General features: G+C 40.9%; 1 protein-coding gene across 1 annotated transcript in view; it reads left to right on the forward strand.

Annotated features, from left to right (window-relative positions):
- Positions 1-24,058, forward strand: part of EDIL3 (EGF like repeats and discoidin domains 3) — an 888,147-nt gene that overhangs the window by 374,950 nt on the left and 489,139 nt on the right. Inside the window, exon 4 of the mRNA XM_068247922.1 lies at positions 11,239-11,367. Coding sequence (XP_068104023.1) covers positions 11,239-11,367 — 129 coding nt within the window. The remainder of the gene's footprint in view (positions 1-11,238; positions 11,368-24,058) is intronic.

Here is a 24,058-nt window from a genome sequence, read left to right on the forward strand (position 1 = left end):
TTTCCCTCTATAGCTTCTTGCCCTGATGGCTGCAGGTGTTGGTTCACCTGAATGTGGCCAAGCTGAAGTACCATGTGGTCTTGTTCCCTCATCATGAAACCATGTACTGTACTGTGTCTCCCACCCATCTGATGCTGCTATCACCATTCCCACAACATGACCTCCTTAGAGCACATCACACACATTAATGTCCTCTCATGCATGCAGACGTGCACACAAAGGTGCATAGGAATACAAGTATGTGGACGGAGACAGCCTAATGAAGTGATGGAGCAGGGTCATAATTACGTCGAACCACACCCCCAAAGAGACTTGGACAGCACAACGTGACATACAGGGACGGTAGCTGTGCGGTGCTTAATGCCTAATCAGTGTGGAGGAGCTGTCCCGTCGTCAGGAGCCAGTAATGTTTAGCTCTGCTGCTGCTGATGCTCTGGTTTACACAGAAATAAGCCACCTCCTTTCCCCCTTTACGTAAGGGGGATGGGATGGAGCTATTGCTATACCTCAGCTGGGGAGTAAGTCCCTGTACACAAAATAGATGGTTCTTGGCTGAGACAATTGGTAATGTATACATCTGCTGGGAATCTAGCATATGTAAGATGGTCCGATGTGTGATTTAGAGATCCAAGCAAAGCGCAGGCTTAGCCCATCATTCTCCTTATCGCCCCTGATCTGTTTTCTGCTGTGCTATCTTCTCTCTGTACAGTACTCAACCCTAAACTGTTACCTGAGAGATCCTGATCCTTACGGGTGACAGTTCTCATCTGTGCACCTCAAGGCTGCTCAGATGCAGCTTCTACTGGTTGCCAACTGATGCCTAACCAACCCCCCACTGCTGCCTAACCCTAACGACTCCCCCAACCTATGCCTAACCCTAAACTACCCCCCTACCTATGCCTAACCCTAAATGAAACCCCCCACCTATACCTTACCCTAACTAACCCCCTCAATGTATTCCTAACCAACCCCTGCAAGCTATAACTAACTATACTGCAGCTACACATACCAGGCAATAGAGGCTCCGTGGTATTTAAGGTACCACCTTAGGCTCCTATATTAATGGCCATGATTAGCGGCTATATGTGGTCATTTAGGCACGGGCACTGGGGTAGACAAACTGCAGCTACAAATAGCAGACACTTTGCTGCTAAGCTTGGCTATTAATAAAGGAGCATATGGTGGCTCCCAACGTACTGTGCAGCCTCCGGCGCCCAAATTACCTGCTTCGGTCTGAAGAGCGCACTATGGTGAAGTGCAACACATTGCTGAGACTCCCAGGAGAGAAAAGTATACCAATTAATCTATTCAGGCATTTCAAAGAAAGAGTTATTATACTGTGGTTAATCTATTGGAGCAGAGAGGACATTGTGACTGTGGTTCTACTTTACGCCACTGCTGCTTCCATAGAAAATGTGGAAAAGTTTGTTGTGACCTATATTTAACCTGCACTGTATTGTGAATTTACACATGTCTGCATAGCTTGCTTCCAGATGGAAACAATGGGAGTTCCAGCTGTAGCGCTGAAGGCTTTCCTGCTGCCAGCTTGTTTGTTAATATACTTCAGCTTGTTACTTTTACTTTCTTTGCTGACTGCACTGGTTTAATATTTAGCAGTCATGGAGATAGGACATGTGTGCACCTGTGAGATGTCATTATGGGATCGGTGTATGTATGAGCAGTGAGCACACGTTACATTTCCTTATGCAACCTTACAGCAAACAATATTTATTGTCCTGGTCTGTAACTTAATATTAACGCAAGTAGCAGCTTATTTTTCACTAGTGTCAAGTTATTGTAGGTATTGGGCACAATGCTGACATAAAATTATTATCAGCTTATTCAACAGGATAGGGGAAAGAGTATTATGCTAACCTTTAGCTGACACTATGTACTATACACTACTGGTATTGTACAGTACATAGGCTATTAAACATTTCTCGCTTACAGTAATCATCCACAATTTGAATATGGCATTTTGGCAAATTGACATTTGTACACCATACTAAATCAGCCCATTGTGCTTAAAGGACAAGTGAGGCAAATAAAATAAATCTATTATTATTAACTGTGGCTTCTTCAAGCCCCTACAAGTCACGTGTGTCTCTCGCTGCAGCTCCAGTCTTCATTGGTCTCCCACTGGCAGCCACAAAAATTGTCGAATGGGTCAGCGTCTTCTGTGCATGCACTGGTGTGCACCTGTGTCACCGGGAGCGTACTGTACATTTGTACTGCGCGTTCCCAATGTCTCGTGCAGAATACGCTGGCCCATCGGGGGGGGGGGGGGGGGGGGGTCAGCAATATTTAGAGGCTGCCAGTGGGAAATGGGAGGAGACCAGAGCTGCGACGAGACTTATAGAGGCTGGAAGAAGCCCCAGGTAAGGAACGATAAAATTATTCCATTCTCCTCGCTTGTCCTTTAAGTACTTAAAGTACACATTAACTAAGAGGGATATGGTGACAAAAAAGGACTGGTTGCCTGGCAATCCTGCTGCAGCAGTATCTGAATTACGCACCTGAAACAAGAATGTGGCTAATCCAGTCAGACTTCAGTCAGAGCTACTGATCTGCATGCTTGTTTAGGGTTTATGGCTTAGCGTTTAAAAATAATCGAAAATGCTTACAGTGTGAACAAGCCCTTAATCTGGGCATTGTCACACAGGACAGGAGTTCCACACGGACTCTGCATCTCTGAAATCTGAGCATTTGGTAGCCAAAGTTATGTGAAATGTGGCATCTCTGAAATCTCTCTGGATGTGCAGATGTCTTAATCTGTATGTTCATAAGACTGAATCAAGTTATCCTTTCATGACTAAACTATAGAAATAAATGACATGGAAGAAAGTGTTTTTGTCTGCTTCTCCATGGTGATATAAAACATGGACAGTGTCAGTAAGCTGAGAGATGCAGGGACGGCCCCTCCCAACTCCCCCCCCCCCCCCACACACACACACTCAGTTGAAGCTTGTGAGTGTTTTAAAGTGGACCTGAACTCTTGCACAGGACATAAGGAAAACATATAGAAATGCACCCTGTATGTATTTAGAGAGTTTAGCCTGTCTAATCCCCCTCATCTGTGACTAATCACAAGTGTTATTTGCTCTCTCAGCTGTGTCAGTTGACTGCCACGGCAGATAAGCTCATTTGACAGCACAGCATGTTAACCCAATGTCTGATTCCATTAAAGCAGGAAGTAGACACACTGCAGATGTATTGCAGGATTTGTATGAGCTGTAACAAAGAAATGTTTTTCTTTAAAGGTTAAGCTAGCCATACACTGGCCCAATTTGCGCCCGTTTCGACAGCAGATTCGATCACTGGGATCGAACCTGTTGCCAATCGTTCACGCTACACGTCGAATTTCGATCCATTTCGTCCGATCCCGTCGATCGCGCCGTGCGGAAAATAACCGTCGATCGCCCGCGGGTAAAGAGCGCATCGCTAGCGGCGTTCGAGTGCCCGACGACTGACGCAATAGAGCCCGCATACATTACCTGCTCCGCCGGCACGACTCCAGTCTCCCGGTCACCGCTGCTCTGTCTGCGCTCTGGTCTCCAGGTCCGGCATGCCTCACTTCTTCTAGCCCGGCAGGAAGTTTAAACAGTAGAGCGCCCTCTACTGTTTAAACTTCCTGCCGGGTTAGAAGAAGTGAGGCATGCCGGACCTGGAGACCAGAGCGCAGACAGAGCAGCGGTGACCGGGGGACTGGAGTCGCGCCGGCGGAGCAGGTAATGTATGCGGGCGGGGGCAACAGCAGCAGCACCACAACAACAGATTGTGAACGGTTTCAGGCTGAAATCGGTTCACAATCTGTTTGCTGTAAAGGTAGCCATACGATCCCTCTCTGATCAGATTCGATCAGAGAGGGATCTATCTGTTGGTCGAATCTGATGGCAAATCGACCAGTGTATGGCCACCTTTATTATGCTGTTGGGTATCATTTAGAGTTCAGGTCTGCTTTAAGAAAATTATTCATTTATCCCTAATTACAGTCCCAGAATCCCAGGCAGCCTGTAGAGGAAGACTCTTCTTTAAAGCCCATCTAAACCCTGGCAGCAAAATAGTTTTCATTTTTTACATTGTACCATTTTGGGGGCTTTATGGTTTGTGGCAGGTGCAATTATCACTGTTTATCTAGTAGCTGATTAGAATATTCATGCATCCTAATCACAGTGAATGGGAGCAGGGCTGCTGTGAGCCAGTGGAACGGATCTACAGTAGATGAGTGCAGCAGTCCTGTGAATGATCTAATCAGCTGCTTCTGTCTGCTGACCACTACAACTTCAGAGTTTAAAATCAAAGCTCTTTTTTTTACGCATAGGTAAGTATGAGTTTTCCACCCCTAGATTTTACATGGTTTGCCTGTAAACATATTGCTTACTTTCAACAAAGAAAGAGTTTAGGTCAACTTAAAATATGTCTGCATAAATAATGGGCTCTTATGACTCCACACATTTCTATTGTTTGCACATCAAGCTTTTATAAGAAGCTAATGACGGCTTTCACTGGTGACAAACTGTGAATGTTCTCAGTGCTGACACATTGTTTAACAAAGCTGAGACCTTCTAATATAAACACTTTTATCACAGAGGAGCTTAGAAAAGATAAAATTGAAGATACAATAATTTATTCACATACTCCTAATAAAAATGCAACGCGTTTCACGGGCAACATCCCGCTTCATCAGGCAATGAACAACCGGAGTATTTGTGCCAAGCACGTTTTGGACCCCACGCTGTGAAATACTCCGGTTGTTTATTGCCTGATGAAGCGGGATGTTGCCTGTGAAACGCGTTGCATTTTTATTAGGAGTATGTGAATAAATTATTGTATCTTCAATCAACAGCATTGTGTCTGTTTTTGGGTGTTGCCGGGCCACCACTGCCACTTGAATACTTTTGAACTTTTTAGTAAATGTTACTCTTTTGGCGCCTCTGCATTTTCGCATATTTCTCATTTGCATTTGTGAGCCAACTGTTCACAAGATGCAAAGCTTGCCAATTAAAACAATCATGTTATTACGAGGATTCAACTTGTTGATGGTTTAACAGGAAACTTAGGCCAGGATCTGTCAGCTCTTAAAGTGTACCTGAGGCGACATGTGACATGATGAGATTAACGTGTATATACAGTACAAAACATATTAATAATCAGGCTGTTTTATTTTGCTGCCAGAAAGAGTTAATTTCTAGGCAGGTAAGTGACAGCTTTTGTCTTTGTCTTTGTGGTGGCTGGATAGTGTAAAGGTTAAGGGTTCTGCCTCTGACACAGGAGACCTGGGTTCGAATCTTGGCTCTGCCTGTTCAGTAAGCCAGCCCCTATTTAGTAGGAGACCTTGGGCAAGACTCCTTAACACTGCTACTGCCTATAGAGCGTGTCCTAATGGCTGTAGCTCTGGCACTTTGAGTCCGCCAGGAGAAAAGTGTGTTTGTCTTGTTGATACCTTAAGGAATATAGTAAAAATCACTGATAAACAGATTACAGCCAGTTTTACAGTTTTTCTGGCAGAATACAACTTTTGAGCTCAGGGGAGAGAGATAAAAAGGTCAATAGTTCATGTATTTTAAGTCTGGGCCACTTAATAGGTTGTTACTGATTAGAGACAGTAAAACATTCAACCTACTTTGTAATTGTTTAAATATAAAATAAACCATGGGATACTTAAGTCATTTTTAGGAGTAGAACAATAAATATAATTGTTTATCTCATCAGTCTATTTTCACTTTGGATTCACTTTAAAGTGCCAGTCTGCCAGTAACAGAGCTTGCTTTGTCTGTGCCTAAGCACCCTGATGTCAGATAATCTTCTTTTGAATTACCTGGCTAGGAAACCAGACATTGGTCACTTCCTGCACTGTACTGCAGACTATTATTGCGATAGGCTGCACTCTTTTCAGGGGGATTCAGTCTGTTCCCACCCCTTGCAGTATGAACCATTGCATGATGCAATCATCTGAGCAACAGGTCCAACCATAGTTATTGAAACTCAGTCCTTGTCCTTGCGTTTTGTTATGTGATCAGAAATTTGAGATAGGATTTAGAGCTTTAGAAGAGTCTCAAATAAAAGAGAATATTGCAGAGAGGCATAACAATGGCCCCTGAGACTCCCTGCAACTTTTTAATTCCTTTCCTCACTTCGTTAGGCAAGTAGCACAAAAAAAAATGACGCATTACCTACTTCTTGCGCTGGCTCAGATCCACTTTCACATAGCATTTTCACGTAGAATTTTCACATACAGTTTTCTCATTCTTGTCCCTTGAACATTCTCAGTAGACATGTGAAAAAACATTTACATAAAATTTGGAATTTATGTGTTGGACTTCCATGAACTCAAAACTGCAAAATTCCGATACAAAAATCAAACATTTGGAATTCGAGGAGATCTGTGCATTCTAATCACCAATCATCGGCCATTTATGTCACAGCAGGATGTGTCAAAAACTCACCTTCTCAAGAGATAATATGGGCGCTAGTAGTAGAACATAGTTTAACTATTTCACATTCCTGGACGTGAAACTCACGTCCAGGAAGCCATGTGCGCTCCTGCGCGTCCACGCGGCCGATCGCGCGCGTGCACGCGCGCGATCGGCCGGCGGTTTGTTAGCCAGTGAATCAGTGAATCGGGCAACGGTGCCCGATCACTGATTCCTCTCCCCCGCAGAAAAAGCGACAGCTTCTCTCGGAAGCTACGCTTTTTCTGCTTCCTATGTCGCTCTAAGCGTACGTGGTACGCTTAGAGTGACGTCACTGTAAACAACTCATGGCTGCCATCTTGTGGCCAAAAAGTAAACTACATCTAAATGTTAAATAAAAATAAAAATACACATATATTTACAAAAAAAATACAATTTCAATCCCACCCTCCCAAAAATACCCACATAAAATGTTTCATTAAAAAAAAAAAAAAACATTACAATTAAAAAAAAAAAAAAACACAAATATTTACCTAAGGGTCTAAACTTTTTAAATATCTATGTAAAGATGAAATATTTCTTTTTTTTTTTATTATAAGCTTGTAAATAGTGATGAATGCAAAACGGAAAAAATGCAGTTTTATTTCCAAATAAAATATTGTCGCCATACATTGTGATAGGGACATAATTTAAATGGTGTAATAAACGGGACAAATGGGCATATACAATACGTGGGTTTTAATTATGGAGGCATGTATTATTTTAAAACTATAATTGCCGAAAAGTGAGAAATAATGATTTGTTTCCGGTTTCTTCTTATTCTTCCTTTTAAAATGCATTTACAGTAAAGTGGCTCTTAGTAAAATGTACCCCCCAAAGAAAGCCTAATTGGTGGCGGAAAAAACAAGATATAGATCAGTTCATTGTGATAAGTAGTAATAAAGTTATAGGCTAATGAATGGGAGGTGAACATTGTTCGGATGCATGAAGCGAAAAACGACTGAATGCGAACTGGTTAATGAAGGCAGTTCTGAGTGGAAGTTTTTGAAAAAACACAGGTTATGTCACAGGCGAGGGTTCCATCATTAGTATTATTTATTCTATATAATAAAACCCCTGTGTCCGTGTGCTGTCCCTGTGTAGCGTTGTCCATGCTGAATCATTGTGCGCATGTGCGCACTGTGCAGCACGGACAACGCTACACAGGGATAGCCTGGGACCAGGGAGCCGAGCGGGCAGCGTGTCAGAGGGTGGCTGGGCGTGCGGTGTGTCAGCGAGCGACCAGGCGTTGGGCGTGGCCAGGCATTGGGCGTGTCTGCGGTGCGGCCGGGCGTGCGGCGGGGCAGCGGGCGGCCAGGCGTGCGGCAGGTCAGCGGGCGGGAGGTGGGAGGGGAGTGGAGGTGGGAGGGGAGGAGAGGGGAGGTGGGAGCTGGGGATTGACACAGACCTAGAGCCCGTTTTAAACGGGCTTAGATCACCTAGTTTTATTTATAAAGCGCCAACGTATTTTGCAGCACTGGACAATAAATAGGGTTACAATGATAAATAGGAGTGACAGACAGCTCTAGGTCATACAAGGAAATGGTACAAGTTCATGCAATGAAGAGATGGTCTTAGTCAAGTCTATCAGTGGGAGAGGTGCAGGTGATGGGAGTAGATGACCAAGTAGGATATACTAGGAGGAGGACACTGCCAAAGGCTTACAATGTAAGCTGAAGGGGTAAGGACACATTAGGTATGGAAAAGGTGAGTAGCACAGAGAGATAAGACATAGGTGAGTGGGGTACGCCATCACGGAGAGGTGCATTTTGAGTGAACCAGATCATTTGGGGGTGCACTCACTGCTACGCTGTGCCTGACATGGGAACCACCAGACATAATGTTAAAACGTCTATAGTGGCGTAGCAGAAAGTTCAATTCCGGTGCTGGCGATCGCCTGACTCCAAATTGCTTTTCCCGGTGAGTTGCTATGACTCAGAAAGGGAATAGTATTGAACATTATTCAGAATTTCAGCGGCAGCAGGGTGAGCCATCATTCAGATCACCCTGCGCCCAACTGACCGGGGGTACTCCATTTTGAGGGGATGAGCCTAATGGCAGATGGAAGAGAGTTCCAGAGACTGGGCGTAGCTCTAGATAAGTCTTGGAGTTTTGTATTTGAGTGGGTGATGACTGGGGCGGTTATGGATAGGTTATTATTGGCGTGGGCCATTTAATTTTTTACATATGCTGTTATAGAGCAAAAGTTTAACTTCACTTCAATACACAGCTGCTCAGTTTAACAGGAATCAAGCGATCCCTTACTCTCAGTTCCTGTTAAACATCCACAGGGTTTCAGATCTAGACAATACAAACTTGTACTGTGAAAAACAATATTATTATTTTTATATGTGGCCAGTAAAGATTCTTGTTTTAACTTTTTGCATCCTTGTTGCTCATTTGCTCCATTGATGAGTAGGCCTTTTAGTGATTTCTCAGAAACCTAGGTATGAATGGAATTAGCAGTTGATCCTCATTTCTGTTCTACATACAATGGTATCCTCATTTGCACGTTACGTTTCAATTTTCACGAAACACCCACCAGTATCTGCTGCAATTATAGAATGTTGTAATAGGTGACAACAAATCACTTCTCAGGGAAAAATGGGACACATCCTTCCCTAGAAGTATTTTATCATCCGTAGATTAGAAATGATGGAAAAGGAAAATATTATCTTATAACCTAATGATCAAAGGATTAAAATAAATTCAAGCAGAACCTAAAGACATTCCTTGAGCTAAATACTGGTATCTTTTTTGGAGGAAATTTTAAAGGAATGTATTATTATTATTATTATTATTATTATTATTATTATTATTATTTATTTATTTATAATTTATTTATTTATAAAGCGCCAACATATTCAGTGGCGCTGTACAAAGTAGGAAAACAAACAAGGGATACACAATGATACAGAAAATGATATACATCAAATATGGACACTGGTACAAAATATAGAACTGGTGATTACAATAGCAGATGTAACATGATGAATAAAATGTATAACAGGGTGCAAGCTATTAAATGAATAACATTCCAAGACACAAAAGGGTGATAGCCCTGCCCTTGTGAGCTTACAATCTAAAGGAAGGGTGTGGAAACAAGAGGTGGGGAAGTATACAGTATATATACAGGCAGTGCGTGATTAGGTTATTTAGTAAGGAGTAAATGTAGATGCGAGGTTGAAGGGTGCATGGCCTAAGCTAGAGAATATGCTTGTCGGAAAAAGTAAGTTTTGAGGAAGCGTTTAAAGATTTCAAAGGTAGGAGAGTGGCGGATGTGCTGTAGAAGGGCATTCCAGAGGAGGGGTGAGGCACATGAGAAGTCTTGTACACGTGAATGTGAGGAGATAATTGAAGAGGAGGATAAAAGAAGCTCATGTGCAGATCTGAGATTGCAGTTGGGTTGGTATCTGGAAACTTGTGAAGAGATGTAAACAGAGGAGAGATTGTGGAGAGCTTTGTAGGTTAGGGTTAAGAGTTTGAACTGGATCCTCTGATTAATTGGTAGCCAGTGAAGAGCTTGACAAAGAGGAGCTGCTATTTTATTTATTATATTTAGAACTAAAATAATGTTTACTGTTATGATTTAATAAAGCACTTATGATTTAAATGACACCTATGAATATTTCATATGTACTATATGCTTCCAGCATGTGGAAAAAAATAAAAAACACCTATTCATTTTGGTATCCAAATCAACTATCCTGACACTCTTGCCTTTCTTGATCTGCCTCCTTGTCTCGATATTCTGTACTGTATTTTAAAGCCATAAGAAGCTTTCAATCGCATGCAATTCTATGGGGCTGATTCATAAAATGTGTCCTATGGATTATCTCTCCTAATCCGTCTTATCTCATGAATGCTTATCTGGTTTGAATTACTGTATGGCAGAAAATAGAATAAAACTTGTTTTCCATACATATTATTTCTCTTACGGTTATTCTGCTTTTGTCCATAAGTAATGCTATGTGTGTAAAAATCACAAGTGTCTCCAGCTCACAGAACAGCATTGCTAGTAGCGCTCATTATGTGTATAACATATCATGAAATCTTTTTTGTGACCAGCTCCTTATGGGTTTGCCTCACCAAAGATGCCCTGAATCCTGCTGGATAAAGAGGATAAAAAATGCTCTGTTTCAAATCACAAGAGGCAGCAGATAACTGAAAAGCTTCAAAGCAAAGTGAAACAGTCTATTAACCCCTCTAATTACTTTTGATGAAAAGATTTTTGTGACTGAAGGTTATCATCACTAGTAATTTAGAGCAGAGGGGGTAATTTGATGATGGTTCCACTTTACCTAGGAATGGTCAAAGAGATACAAACAATTAGTAATAACTGACCAAAATATAGTAATTTTATACAATTGTATGGAGCTTAAAAATGGACCAGCCAAATGCAGCATCGTCCATAGTGTGTAGTACCTTTGCAACATAAGTTTTGGTAATGTGAGAAATGCTAGTTGTCCAACGTGCATCACCAGTTTTGCTAGTTCCAGTAAAATTGCAGTACACTCTTTGCGCACAGCAATGTACAGATCCTTTGTGCATATGCTCTTATCTGTTAGATCAGATCACAACAAACGTTTATCTTTATCTGTGCACCTCATGAAAGCATTCTCTCGAGAGTTAGTGTGAAAAATAAGTAGAGGTTAGATAATTCATGCAATAAGTTGTGTCAGTCAATGCCTATAATACTTAAGCTCTTTGTTTTTATATAGAGTTCTATAGCATGTAACATTTATATTGTTTATATGTGTCACCATCTGTTTGTTTTGCATCACAGATCCCTGCCATCCGAACCCCTGTCATAACGGTGGAATATGTGAAATCAGTGAAGCATACCGAGGCGATACGTTTATTGGATATGTCTGCAAATGTCTCCGTGGATTTAATGGACTCCACTGCCAGCATAGTAAGTCATAATGTTGTGATTCTGGGTTATTTCTGGAGTAAAAGACTCACAACAATTAATCATTAACCCTCATTAAAATGCTGCTTGACTTGACTCTGATTCATGCCACAGACGCAGTTTAGCAGGTGGGTAGATGGGTCTTTTGATGGCTGGATGAAGGGTTTGGATTCTGTAGGACATGATGAGACAAATGGAAATAATTATTCTTCTGTTGCTTAAAGTGCATCTGTCACTAAAATCACAATCCACCTGAACCAATAATGGAAAATAGAACAAGGTGAGGAAGAAGAAACTGCATTAGTAGAAAGACTCTGAAGCCACAAAAAACAAGTTTTTACCTCTTATTTAGTGTAAGCATGATAGTCTGGGTTAAATCCCCGCTAGCCCACGGCAGAACAAGCATTTTATCACCCCCAAATCCTCGGGGCAAAAACTGCGAAGCTTTTCCTGGTAGAGGCAGAGCTTTCTGCAGTAGCTCTGCCTTTCCTTGCATAAATCCCAGCTGATCGCTGCCTCTCCCAGCTCCTCTCAGTCCTCCTTCACTGAGAGGGGTGGGGAGAGGCGGAGATCCGTGGTGGATTGACGCGAATGGAGGCAGAGCTACAGCGGTAAGCTCTGCCTCCCCGGGCAGCAAAATCCATGACTTTGAAAGACGTGGATTTTTGCCCTAAGATTTGGGGGTGATAAAACCCTCATTCTGCCGCAGGATAGAGGCGTTTTAGCCCAGACTATCATGCATAAACTAAATAAGAGGTAAAAACTTGTTGTTTTCTTTGTGGCTTCAGAGTCTCTTTAATTGAAAAAAACAAATGGATCCAGGATGGAGGCTGCCCATTAACTCAACTGATAGTCCTGTGGCCTGGCTGTAGCTAAGGGGTGCACTCTTCCCATATTGGCGGCAGATATGCTTTTCTGTTATGTTTGTTATCACAGTTCTCTTCCTTTGGCATGGCCTACCACTACAGGCAGTCTGTACCTCTTTATATATCAAGTATTTCTTCTAAGTAGCTCAAGGACATTTAGTTACATCCTTGAGACTAAAACGTGTATCTAGAGCTGAAGGCATATAACATAGATAACTAAATAAATTGCTAGGCTTTTTTGTTTTCTTTTTTACTTAAAGAGGAGCTTTAACTAAAGATCCCAATCAGTATATGATACCCACAGGAAATCTTTACCTTTTCTTGAATAGATCATCTGAGAGGTCTGTGTGTCTGATATATTGCCCCTCCCACAGTGTGATGTCATGACCATGGTCCTGACAGTTTGCTATCTGTCAACCTCGTTGCACAAAGCACATAAGCTTGTATCAGATCAGTACATAGTGGTGCGTACCGGGGGAAGGGTTATGTGATCATACATTTCTGGACTAAACAGGTGGCTTTTCAGTTTTGATTTAAATGTGTCCAATACATTTACCCCTTCTGGGGACTCCCACCACCACAGGGCCCATGTTCCCGGGGTCATTTAATAATGAAACCCCCGTAACACCTCCAGCCTTTGCATATATTCAGCAGTGATGCACTGGGAGACATCTCAAGCTCACTCCAACCTGAATTATCGCAAATTCTTTCTGTTTTAAGAAAGCAAACTTTTGTTTTTCTTAACATCTTAGTAAGGGGGCTTTTAGGACCATTGTAGTCCCTCACACACTCCAATGAGTTCTGGGTCACCATGAGCTTGCTGGTTAGTCTGTACCTCTCGGTGTTACAAGCCCTACTGCATAGAGCCAAATTAATCCATGCCATGCACTGATGAGGATCAAACAACCTGAAACAGTCTGTATGCATGTTGGATTATTATGGCTCTGTGCAAATTAACAAGCTGACACATCATTGCATTCCAGCGGTTCTGGAGGTGTGTTTAGCTTCTAAGGGTAGAATGGTTAATTTGCATATATTCAGCAGTGATGCACTGGGAGACATCTCAGGCACACTCCAACCTGAATTTTCGCAAATTCTTTCTGTTTTAAGAAAGCAAACTTTTCTTTTTTTAGCCTAAAACAAGTGTGGCCAAACAACTCCTGCTCTGGAATGGCAGCCCTTTATTTTTGGGAGAGAGGGTAAGAATCTGAGGAGCTATAACTTATCTCTAATCTATATCCGAGTATCCTATATCTTACTTCTGATGAGAATATACAGTAGATTTTTAATCTCGGTGTGCGTGTCCTCTTATATACAGTATATTGATACACACGTTTTTTGATACTGCACCTGAATGATATTTGCAATCTTGCTTCTTTTAAGTTTTAATATTGATGAGGTGTGCATTACCTAACTTGATTCCTTGTAAGAATGTGAAGACCCCACAGCTCTGGGCCCACTGCCTGTAGGGGCTGCTCAACCTATTGCCCAACTTCTGAGGGGAAACAAGAAGAATCTTACACAGAGGTAAAATCAGTAATACAAGTTTGTAGCAGTATTAATTTAATTTTTAATATGGCCACACTTCCTGTCTTAGGATGACAGCAGAAGTAATATGGTGGTCAAGTTACTAGTAGCAGCCAACAGTTACTATCAGGCACCATGGGAAGTGCAAATCTCTGTTCAACAAGCATTTGGTGCATAATGGGCAAAGTAGTTCCAAAATAGTATGTGGGGGGAAGGTGAGGGCAACTTGCCCAACTAAAAACCCGTGAAGCCTAAGCCTTCTGTCATGCTGCCCCTACCCTTTGGAACACCTTGCTACAGCCAATCAAGACAGCTCCAACCCTGGAGGCGTTTAAATCAAAACTGAAAAGCCTTCTGTTTAGTCTGGCATTGATGATCACATAACTTTTTCCCTGTAACACATCACTATGTGCAAGATATATATTTAATACACTGAGACAAGATTATGGTTTTTGGTTCTACTGGAGAAAATCGCTTTACAAATGCTTTCTATACAGTAAAAGTATTTTATTTTTTTCCCCGAACTAAGCTTATCAGTGACATTGTTTCTTTAGGTGGTTGACAGGATATTTACTTGCTCAGCCATTGTCTGTATGTATAATTTTATTTTCATGTGTTTATTGTGGTACGATATCAAGACTGATATTTGGAATACTTAATAGTTAAATTATCTTTACCTTTTTATTTTCTACGTGAGTTGGCGATCAGTTTCACATCTTTTATGTGGATCTACGTGGATAAGCCTTTTATTTGTGTAGCTAGGTCATATTTTTAGTTCCAATTTAATTCCTTCTTTTGAATCCCCATTGCTTTTTATGTTTGGAATGTTTTATTTTAGAATTCTTTAGCTTAGTAATATTAATACTGTGACATGCTTGTGCTTTGTTATTATTGGCTGCTGGTATTTTTAGTAACCTTTTGCTGTGCTCCAAAGGGCAGATCTGAGAGAGACACCTTCTGTAATGAATCCCTTGTTGGTCTCTGCTTTGAGAGGTGTGTCCCATTTCTGACATGTATTCTGTCTTTGTTTCCCCTTGTAAATGTATCATATTACTAGTTTATTACTAGTTACTAGTTTATGTTTTGACTGGATAGTATACTGGTTAAGGGCTCCCCCTCTGACACATGAGACCTAGGTTCAAATATCGGCTCTTCCTGTTCAGTAAGCCTGTACCTATTCAGTAAGGAGTCCTTGGGCAAGACTCTTGAACACTGCTACTGCCTATAGAGCGCGTCCTGGTGGCTGCCTTTCAAGCGCTTTAAATCCGCTAGGAGAAAAGTGCAATATAAATGTTATTTGTCATGTTTTTGGTATTACTGCCTAATTATTCAAGGCGTGGTCTGCTCTGACTGCCATTGTTAAAGGACCACTATCGTGGAAAAAGTAGGCAGTTAAAATCTGACACAACCAACAGGTTTTGGGCCAGTCCATCTCCTCATGGGGGATTGTTAGGGTTTTCTTTGTTTTAAAATAAAGGCACCTGGAAATTTGGGAATGCAGTAAGGTCGGTAGTAAAATACCAGTATTAAATACCTATATTTTACCATAACATTGTAAAATATCTGTATTAAATACCAATGTTTTATTATGGCCAAACCTAACCCTACTCTCATACAGAACCCTCCACTCTGACACCTAACCCTACCCCCCGCACACACTACCTGCCTGATGCCTAAACCTAAACTCCCCTCCTTTCCCAGCACACACTACCTACCTAATGCCTTATAAACCTAAACTCCCTGCCCCGCACATACCACCTACCTAACCCTAAACCCCCCTCCCTGCACTGCCTAATGCCTAAACCTAAACTCCCCTCCTTTCCCCGCACACACTACCTACCTAATGCCTTATAAACCTAATAGGGCTGCTCAAATCCGGATCCGGGAGATACCTGGATAGTTGCTATCTCGATATCTCCCAGTAAACCTGTGTGGGGTGGGGGGGTCAATCTTACCTGTCTGACGTCTTCTCCGTCCGTCCCCCGGCGCCTCCCACGATGCGCTCCACGCACGTCACGTGATTACAAACACTTCCTCCTTCAACCCGGAAGCAGGAAGTGTCTGTAATCACATGACCGCCGCTTGGACCGCTTTTTGTGGGTGATACATTTTGCTGAGAATTAATTTATTGTAAATCCATTTTAACAGGAATATTAAGAAAGAAATGGAAAAAAATCATTATTCCTCAGCTTTTTGCCATTATAGTTTGAAATTAATACATGCTACCATAATTAAAACCTATGTACTTTATTTACCAATTTGTCCCGCTTATTACACCATTTAAATTATGTCCCTATCACAATGTATGGAGCCGATATTCAATTTGGAAATAAAGGTGCATTTTTTCAATTTGCGTCCATCACTATTTAGAAGCCCATAATTTACTAAATCATACTGATATACTCCTTTGACATGCATATTTAAAAAGTTCAGACCCTTAGGTAACTATTTTTATGTTTTTTTTTAATTATTATTGTAATTTTTTATTTTTTTTAATTTAAACTTGTATGTGGGTATTTTTTGGTGTGGGAGGTAAACAGGGGTTTTTTAATGTATTAAAACGTATTTATTTAACACAAAGTGTGTTTTTGGTGTAATTTGCTATTTGGCCACAAGATGGCCAAAGTCAAAAAGTCCTGGGAGCGATCGATCTCGCTCCCAGGCAGAAGAAAGGAGACCAGAGCTCAGAAAAGCCGCAGCGTCTGAAGAGACGCTGTCGGCTTTTCTCCGGGGGGTCCGATCAGCAAAAGGGATTTATAATCCCTTTCACTGATCGGTGGGCTAACGGCCAGCAGCGGGGGCGCGCACGGGGGGGGGGATCGGGGGGCGCAGGAGCACCTGCGACCCGCGGGAGTGTGCACAGCCTAACTGGATGAAAATTTTCGTCCAGTTAGGCTGAAGTGGTTAAGGACCAGAGACCACTGGTACAAAAAACGGGGCTTGCCGATGTCACTCAGCAGAGACATGCCGCTACCACCAATCGCAGGGAAAACAGGTAGAAAACAGGGCGTAGATTTTAATGAGCGCGGTCCAGAACCACTTAAGCACAGAGCAGACATGTACAGTCTTGCATCTTCTCAACTTGGAAAACACTCCAAATCAGCATGCATTATACTTATAAGCTATAAGACATATAAAAAAACCAAGTCTAAACCATGTTGTAGACCGCATGTATAAATTACATACAGAAAAAAATATATTTGAATTGTTAGTGAATTCAGGTTAACCCTACAGCAAATCTCCAGTGTATGTCTCTAGTACTGACATGTCAGCACAGAAGTCAAATCTGTATGTAGACCGCAATAGGCTTTTAGTTGGAACTCTCTTTTTCCTTTTCCCCTGCAGTACTACTTCTTGTGATGACTGTTATCACTATTATGCAATTCTTATCTCTCTGAGTTTTAATTTGTTTTAATCCGTGATCTTCCCCACCAACTCGTCTCTCTGTTCTCATGACTACCGTTTGCCTTTATTTGTATTGCCTTTTGTGGGCGTCTTTGTCGCCTGTATTCTGCCACATTAGAAAGGAAAGTATGCACAGTTGACAGTGATAATCATTTAAGATTCATAAGGTGAGGATCCAGGGAGCCAGAGATTATTACAGTTTGCCTTTGGGTTGTTATTCCCTGCAGCAGAGAGACTCTGGGAACAGGATGCTGCCAAATTATTCATTGCCAATAAAAAAAGTGCCATCTCGCATGCACAAGTACCTGAAGCTGGTACTATGTGGCACGGAAATCTAAAGAGAGGGGGAAAAAACCCTCGTAATTATCCTTGTACGGCCTTGTTTCTATATTTTATAGTCTGACTATTGCATGAGCTATTTTACACTTGCCCTTTACATCAGCAACAACAAAGTGTTTGTATAAAGCTCTGTGTCGTGAATAATCAATACAGGGGAACAGCACTGTAGTACACAAGCTCTCTAATCAGGTACACACAGCAATGATAAAGCTCACATTACATTATTCATTGGCATTTTTAGAGAAGGCATTCTTCTGGCCAATTCTCCCTTGGGGAAAAGTAGAAACAGGAAAGAGCCAGCTAATTGTTGTATTGCTTGTGTCCCGGAGTCGTTTTACTGCATAGGAATGATATCATAAGAAGTGCGAGAGTGACTGACCTAAATAGCCGATGCTGGTCAGGCACTTTTCATGGATTGTTACAACCTGCTTAGGTGACAGGCTCTCCTGGCCTCAACTGCTCTCCCTAATCTCCGAAGCTTGACAGACGGAGGTGTGCAGGCTCATCTGAACTTTGGTAGCATGATTTATTAAGAAGAAATGTCATCCTGCCCCAAATGTTATCTTCAGCCTTGGCATAAGATCACATGATCTATGGCACCACAAAGATTGTGGGGGTCTTCAGTGAGGTGTAACTCCAGTTTAAACTTCTAGTTTGAGCTATAAAGTATAACTGTTGAGCATAAAATCAATTCTTTCTTTCTTTATTTTTTTTAAATATTTTTATTGACACAGAGTATGCCGTTACAATATGAACATTATATAGTTGCAGATGTTTTCCCCAGTAAAGCATCATTACTGTGTGTCCTTTCTATAACAATAAACAGTCTATTTGAAATAATACATTTGAAGAACTTTGGAATCGTTTTAGCTTTCATTCGCTCAAGAGATAAGCGTTCTAAATGAAGGGGATGATTAAGAAGCACCTCTGTTTCTTTTAGTGTTGGTGGAGAGGGGTCCAGCCATTTTTTCATAACTACTTTTTTGGCGGCAAGCACAGAAATATGTTCCCATTTGGTGACTGGGGGAACTAATTCTTTATTTTTATCTGGTAAACAGGTAATAAGGATGCTATCCAGGCAATCAAAAAGTTAAAAATCACTCTTAGTTTTCTTATCCATAAAACAACATTCCCCAGTTTCCGTGGCTCTTATTTGGTACATCTGCTGCACAAAGGAAATTGCAGGGCATGCTGGGTTGTCTTTTTTTGCTGTTTTACTTTCTCCTCAGACTTAACTAATGCAGCCTAATTGGCTGAAGTCTCTTTCCCTCCTGTTTTCCCCTCCCACACCTCTGTTCCTACTCTGAGAGGAACATAAAGTGTGGCGATAGCACGAATGGCATTAAAAGATCGTGCCGGTGGCTGCTTGAATGGATGACGCTTAAACGAAGAGTACCACGACCATTTACTGTCATGCAGACTTCCATGTGAAATGGCCCTTAAAGCAAACCTGAAGTGAAAATAAACTTATGAGATAATGAATTGTATGTGAAGTACAGTTAAGAAATAGAACATTAGTAGTAAAGTAACAAGTCTTAGATCAATAGACAATGGTGCCGCCTGTTACCTTCCCGACTGGTTCGTCAACAGGGGAGAAAAACCTTTTTCTCCCCTGATGACGCAAGACTGCGAAACCGGTCGGGAAGGTAACAGGCGGCACCATTGTCTATTAATCTACGATTGACCATTACATGCGCGCTAATCTTCCGGGGTTCCCTGTTTATGGGCCCCGTATGTGAGTTATTGTTTTTATATCTACTGCCTTTTAAAGAAATTTTATCTAAATAAACGGGTTACGCTTAGATATTGCCGTTTTTGTTTTCCTATATAAATTCCTGAAACTTTACCTCCATACGGATGTCCACTGGATCTTCACGACGAAAAAAGCTTCTCTGAGCTCTTTGATCCAGTGGGTGGAATACAGTCCTGTTTTTGAAGCACTTACAGCCAAGAAACAATGAGTGACAGCTCAGGATAAGGTTTTACTGCAGGGAACTTCAAAGGGTCATTATTTCTGCTTTGTGTTATAGCCAAAAAGATAGAATGTGGTTTCTAAACTGCAAATATGACAGAATGATGCGATGTTATAAAAAAAAGCTATATAACTGAAAATAAAAATATGAGACTTTTCTTTGCTACTGATGTTCTATTCATTATCCGTACTACACATGCAATTCATTATATCATAGGGGTTTTTTTTGCTTCAGGTTTTAATACAAGCAAGCCCAGGTGGTTACAAAATAAAATATACAGAGTGCTATATGATAATTTAGCTCACAGGGCTTTTTTTGTCTAATTGAGTACGTTTGCTTTAACAATTTTAGTTCTTTCTTACGGTAATAATTCTTCAGTGACCTTTTTCACATCCATTTGGTTAACCATACATTTTAATCCTAGGTTAATTAATGCATCTGAGATAACACTATTTACATAATCATCAGGCTTTAGTCTTATATGAAATATAACACTGGAGTTTATTTAATTTTCCATTAGAGATTTTTGTACAAGGCAGGTATATTAATTCTTATGTGATAATTAAAAATAACAGATGTTAATTCATGTAGAGAAGAAAGGGCAATGCTTTCATAAATATCCTATGCAAAATGTATTTCCCTATACTATTTTTTAATAAACAGGTGTTATATTAATTTAAATTAGTTTTGCATGAAAAGCTAGTATGATGCACGGCAACAACAGGCATCTCACTGTAATGATCCAAGTGCAAATCTTCATATACTATGATATCTTATATTATGTTATGTTACAGCACAAAGTTAAAATCATAGTTACATAGTTCGTTTGGTTGAATAAAGACATCCATCCAGCAAGTTCAACTATTCAGAAAAACAAAAAAATCACTATCCTGAGCACGCACATAAAGTTGATCCCGAAGAAGGATGAAAAACCATTACAGGCTTGGGCCATTTAACACGTCAGAGGAGCTTAAGGATAAAAAAACCACTTACCTGGGGCTTCCTCCAGCCTCTGCCAGCCATCTTGTGCCCTTGCTACACCTCTACTCCCTGCTAGTGACCCGAGGTCCTCTCCGGTACATGAGACCTACTTGCGCCCCAACGTGCGGCTCACATAGTCGCACTGATGTCAGCCGGACTGTACTGCGCAGGTGCAGTAGTTCTGCGCTTGCACAGTACAGACTGGATGACGTAAGTGCGACTCCGCAAGCCACACGCTGGAGCGCAAGTAGATGCCGACCTGGCGAACCACTGGAGGGGACCGGGAGTCACTGGAGCTGTGGCGAGGGCACAGGATGGCTGCCAGGGGCTGGATTTTTTTATTTTTATGCTCCTCTGACCTTACCTTTAAGGGAAACCACCTAAAAGTTAAAAAATACAAAAACAGCAAGTACTGTAAGCATAATATTATAAAAAAGCACTGCTTTAAAAAAAAAAATTAAAACTTTAATTATAACGTGTGGAAATATGCAAAATACCCCAAATCAGAGAGTGTAAAGACCAAGGCACACTGTGAACTAATAAGAACTAATTAGACACAGAACACAGAGAAGTGAACTTCTTCCACAACTATATGTGGAATAAATACTTTTCATTGTGTGCTGTGCACGAGTTTAGGTGTGCTTCAAAAGAAAATAATGAAAAGAACATTTTTTGTTAACAAACAGCATTTTGAAAAAAGAAGCCAAAATAACACCATTCAGATCCCTCTCATTTCACATTTCCTTCAATATACAACAGCCACAAAAGCCCACACTGGGATGACTTCAATCATTTTCAGCTATCTGTGAAGATACGTTCCATAAAGATAGATTTTATTGTAATGCTATCTGAAAATAATAAAATAGAACTACAGTATTTAAGTTCCAATGAGTTTTTTTAATTTGAATAATTGGCTAAGTATAAATAATGTATCATTGCTATCTCTGCCTTTACTTTACAGGAATTTCTTTTTCAATGTCTTCATTGTCTACATTCATTTCATATATTATTCACTAGAATCAGTAAGTTTGGGGCATCGCTGGAAACATGGAGATGGCATTAGCATTATGTACAGAGCAAATAAACATTAAAAAGCTAAAAGCAGAGATTCATCTGTAATTGTTCTGTCTCTGTGGCTGTTCAGTAGAGCGCAGAGATTGGAATCCCCATTTAGGATTTGCAGCACAAATAGCGGCTTTTATCACAATGTGTTTTCTCTGTGTTGGTGATGTTATTCTACTAGTAGGTTTGAAGGTTGATTATGCTAGAGGAAGCAAAACAATAAATTATTGTTGAAGACCAAATTATCATTGGTAATTCACATGCAATACGTGAGCTGTAATTCATAGTGCTAAGGGCATGTGCTAATGCATATTTTTTAGAAATCTGATGGTCTTGGTGTTTCCACTTCCAGTGTAACAAGGAATTAGAATTTGCACTAGTTATAAGCACTCACCGATTGGCCTTCCAATAAATCAATAATTTTATCAAATCACAAGAGAATCGGTGCCACGATTTCCATCGGAAATCAGTTACATAGATCGATCCGAAACAGTAGAAAAATATTGGTTGCAAGGGCTTGATTGGTTGCACGGCGGTAACGGGGAAAGGGGGCATCAGCTACTTATTGGGATGAAGATCAATTCTTGATTGCGGTTTCTCTTTAAAAGGCCTGGCAGAGCTCCCTTCAGACTCAATTTTTGACCATAAAAACTGCTGAAAGAGAGGTAAGCCACCATAGAATTCTTCCTCACTCTTACTGGACATTGTGTCAAGCTTGAAGCAGATTCACTTCACAATGTCCATCCTCTTCACACCTTGACATTTTGAAGACCTAGTAGAGAAAGTTCTCCCAGATGAAGCCACTTCCAAGCCAATGCTGCTTTAAAATGCATTTTTAAGTATATATCATGCAGCAATATAGGACCACCTGTTCTGAAGGTGTGTTCTTTACCCTGTTAGGAGCAAGCAGTCGAATAAAATATAGATTGCATTTAAGAAAGGTCACCATACAGTGATGGATTATAATGAGAGCTATTTTGACAGGAGCCTGGATCCCTATACTGAAGGCAGTGGTTGCTCTGCTTTCTTTCTACAGCTGGAAACTGCACCCAATCCTGAATTACCAGCAGCTGATGCTCTGTATAGTAACTAGTGATGGGGCATCATATGCTCAAGTTCCCACTGAAGTGGAGAGAGACATGGCAGCAAAGAGTCCTTTCTCCTCAGCCCTCTATCTCCTGCCCATTCCTGGTGAAGTAGCTGCTGAGATAAAGAATCAAGCTATGAACTGACTGATTGCAAAGCTTGTTGTGATCATAAGAGAAAACTCATACCCACTCTCTGATATATTTACAATAAAACGGCCAGCCTGAAAGCACAAGATTACATCTTACTTTTCATTATTGAAAATGTAATAAAATAGAATTTAAAGGTAAAAAAAATAAAGAAAAAAAAAACATTTGTGGCCATGGTAACTGCTTAAATATTCCACAGTTTTAGGTGTATCCCATCAGTAACCTGTGTACTGTAAAATATGCTTACATGCTATACAATGTCTTATTTAATATTTATTTATTAAATAATATGTATTATTTAACATAAGGCTTAGGCTGTAGACACACTATGAGCGCTTTCTGAGTGCTTTTCTGACCACCAGAGCTTTCTGAGTATTTTTTTAAAAACGTTCCCATTGACTTGCATCAAAATCGCTGTAAAATTGCAGCAATTGCGATTTTACTGCCATTTTAATGCAAGTCAATAGGAGCGTTTTTAAAAACAAAGCTTTGATGGTCAAATAAGGACTCAGAAAGTGCTCATAGTGTGTTTACAGCCTTAGACTATATATCAGCACTAGCTGATTGCCCGGCGTTGCCCGGGTATGTATTTGGCTGGTGTTGGCTCCACCTACTTTTTCTAACCCTAACACACAATTACTCACTGACCAAGTTTGTGAGCTTTGCATTGTTTGGCACCAATAATTTGCATTGAAATGAAACAAATCTAATTGGCTGTGTGTGGCTCCACCCCCTTTTCTGAATTTGAACCCCAGTCACTTAATAACCAACTGTACCAGGTTTGAGGCCTGTGCCATTAACAGTGAAAGAATCGTAGCAATTAAATATTCCCCTTGAAATGCAATAGGTGAAGTTTGATTCACTTTTTTAGGCTCCACCCACTTTTCTGAATATTAATCCCAGTCACCCAGTGACCAACGGTGCAACGTTTAAAAACCCTGCCATTAACAGAATGGCTGCAGTGTACATTTTCCCAGTGAAATTTGTATTTGTCTCCAGCCACTGATGACCCGGCGTTGCCTGTGTATGTATTTGACTGGTGTTGGCTCCGCTCACTTTCTAACCCTAACACACAAACACTCAATGACCAAGTTTGTGAGCTTTGGGATCCTTGGCATCAATAATTTGTATATTCCCATAGAAATTAAACAAATCAGATAGGCTATTTGTGGCTCCACCCCTCTACAGCATTTGAACCCCAGTCACCCAATGACCAACTGTAGCAGGTTTGAGGCATCTGCTATTAACAGTGTAAAAATGGCAACAATTTAAATATTCCACTTGAAAATCAACAGGTGAATTTTGA

Source organism: Hyperolius riggenbachi, chromosome 1 (genome assembly GCF_040937935.1).
Source record: "Hyperolius riggenbachi isolate aHypRig1 chromosome 1, aHypRig1.pri, whole genome shotgun sequence".
In the NCBI taxonomy this organism is placed as follows: Eukaryota; Metazoa; Chordata; class Amphibia; order Anura; family Hyperoliidae; genus Hyperolius; species Hyperolius riggenbachi.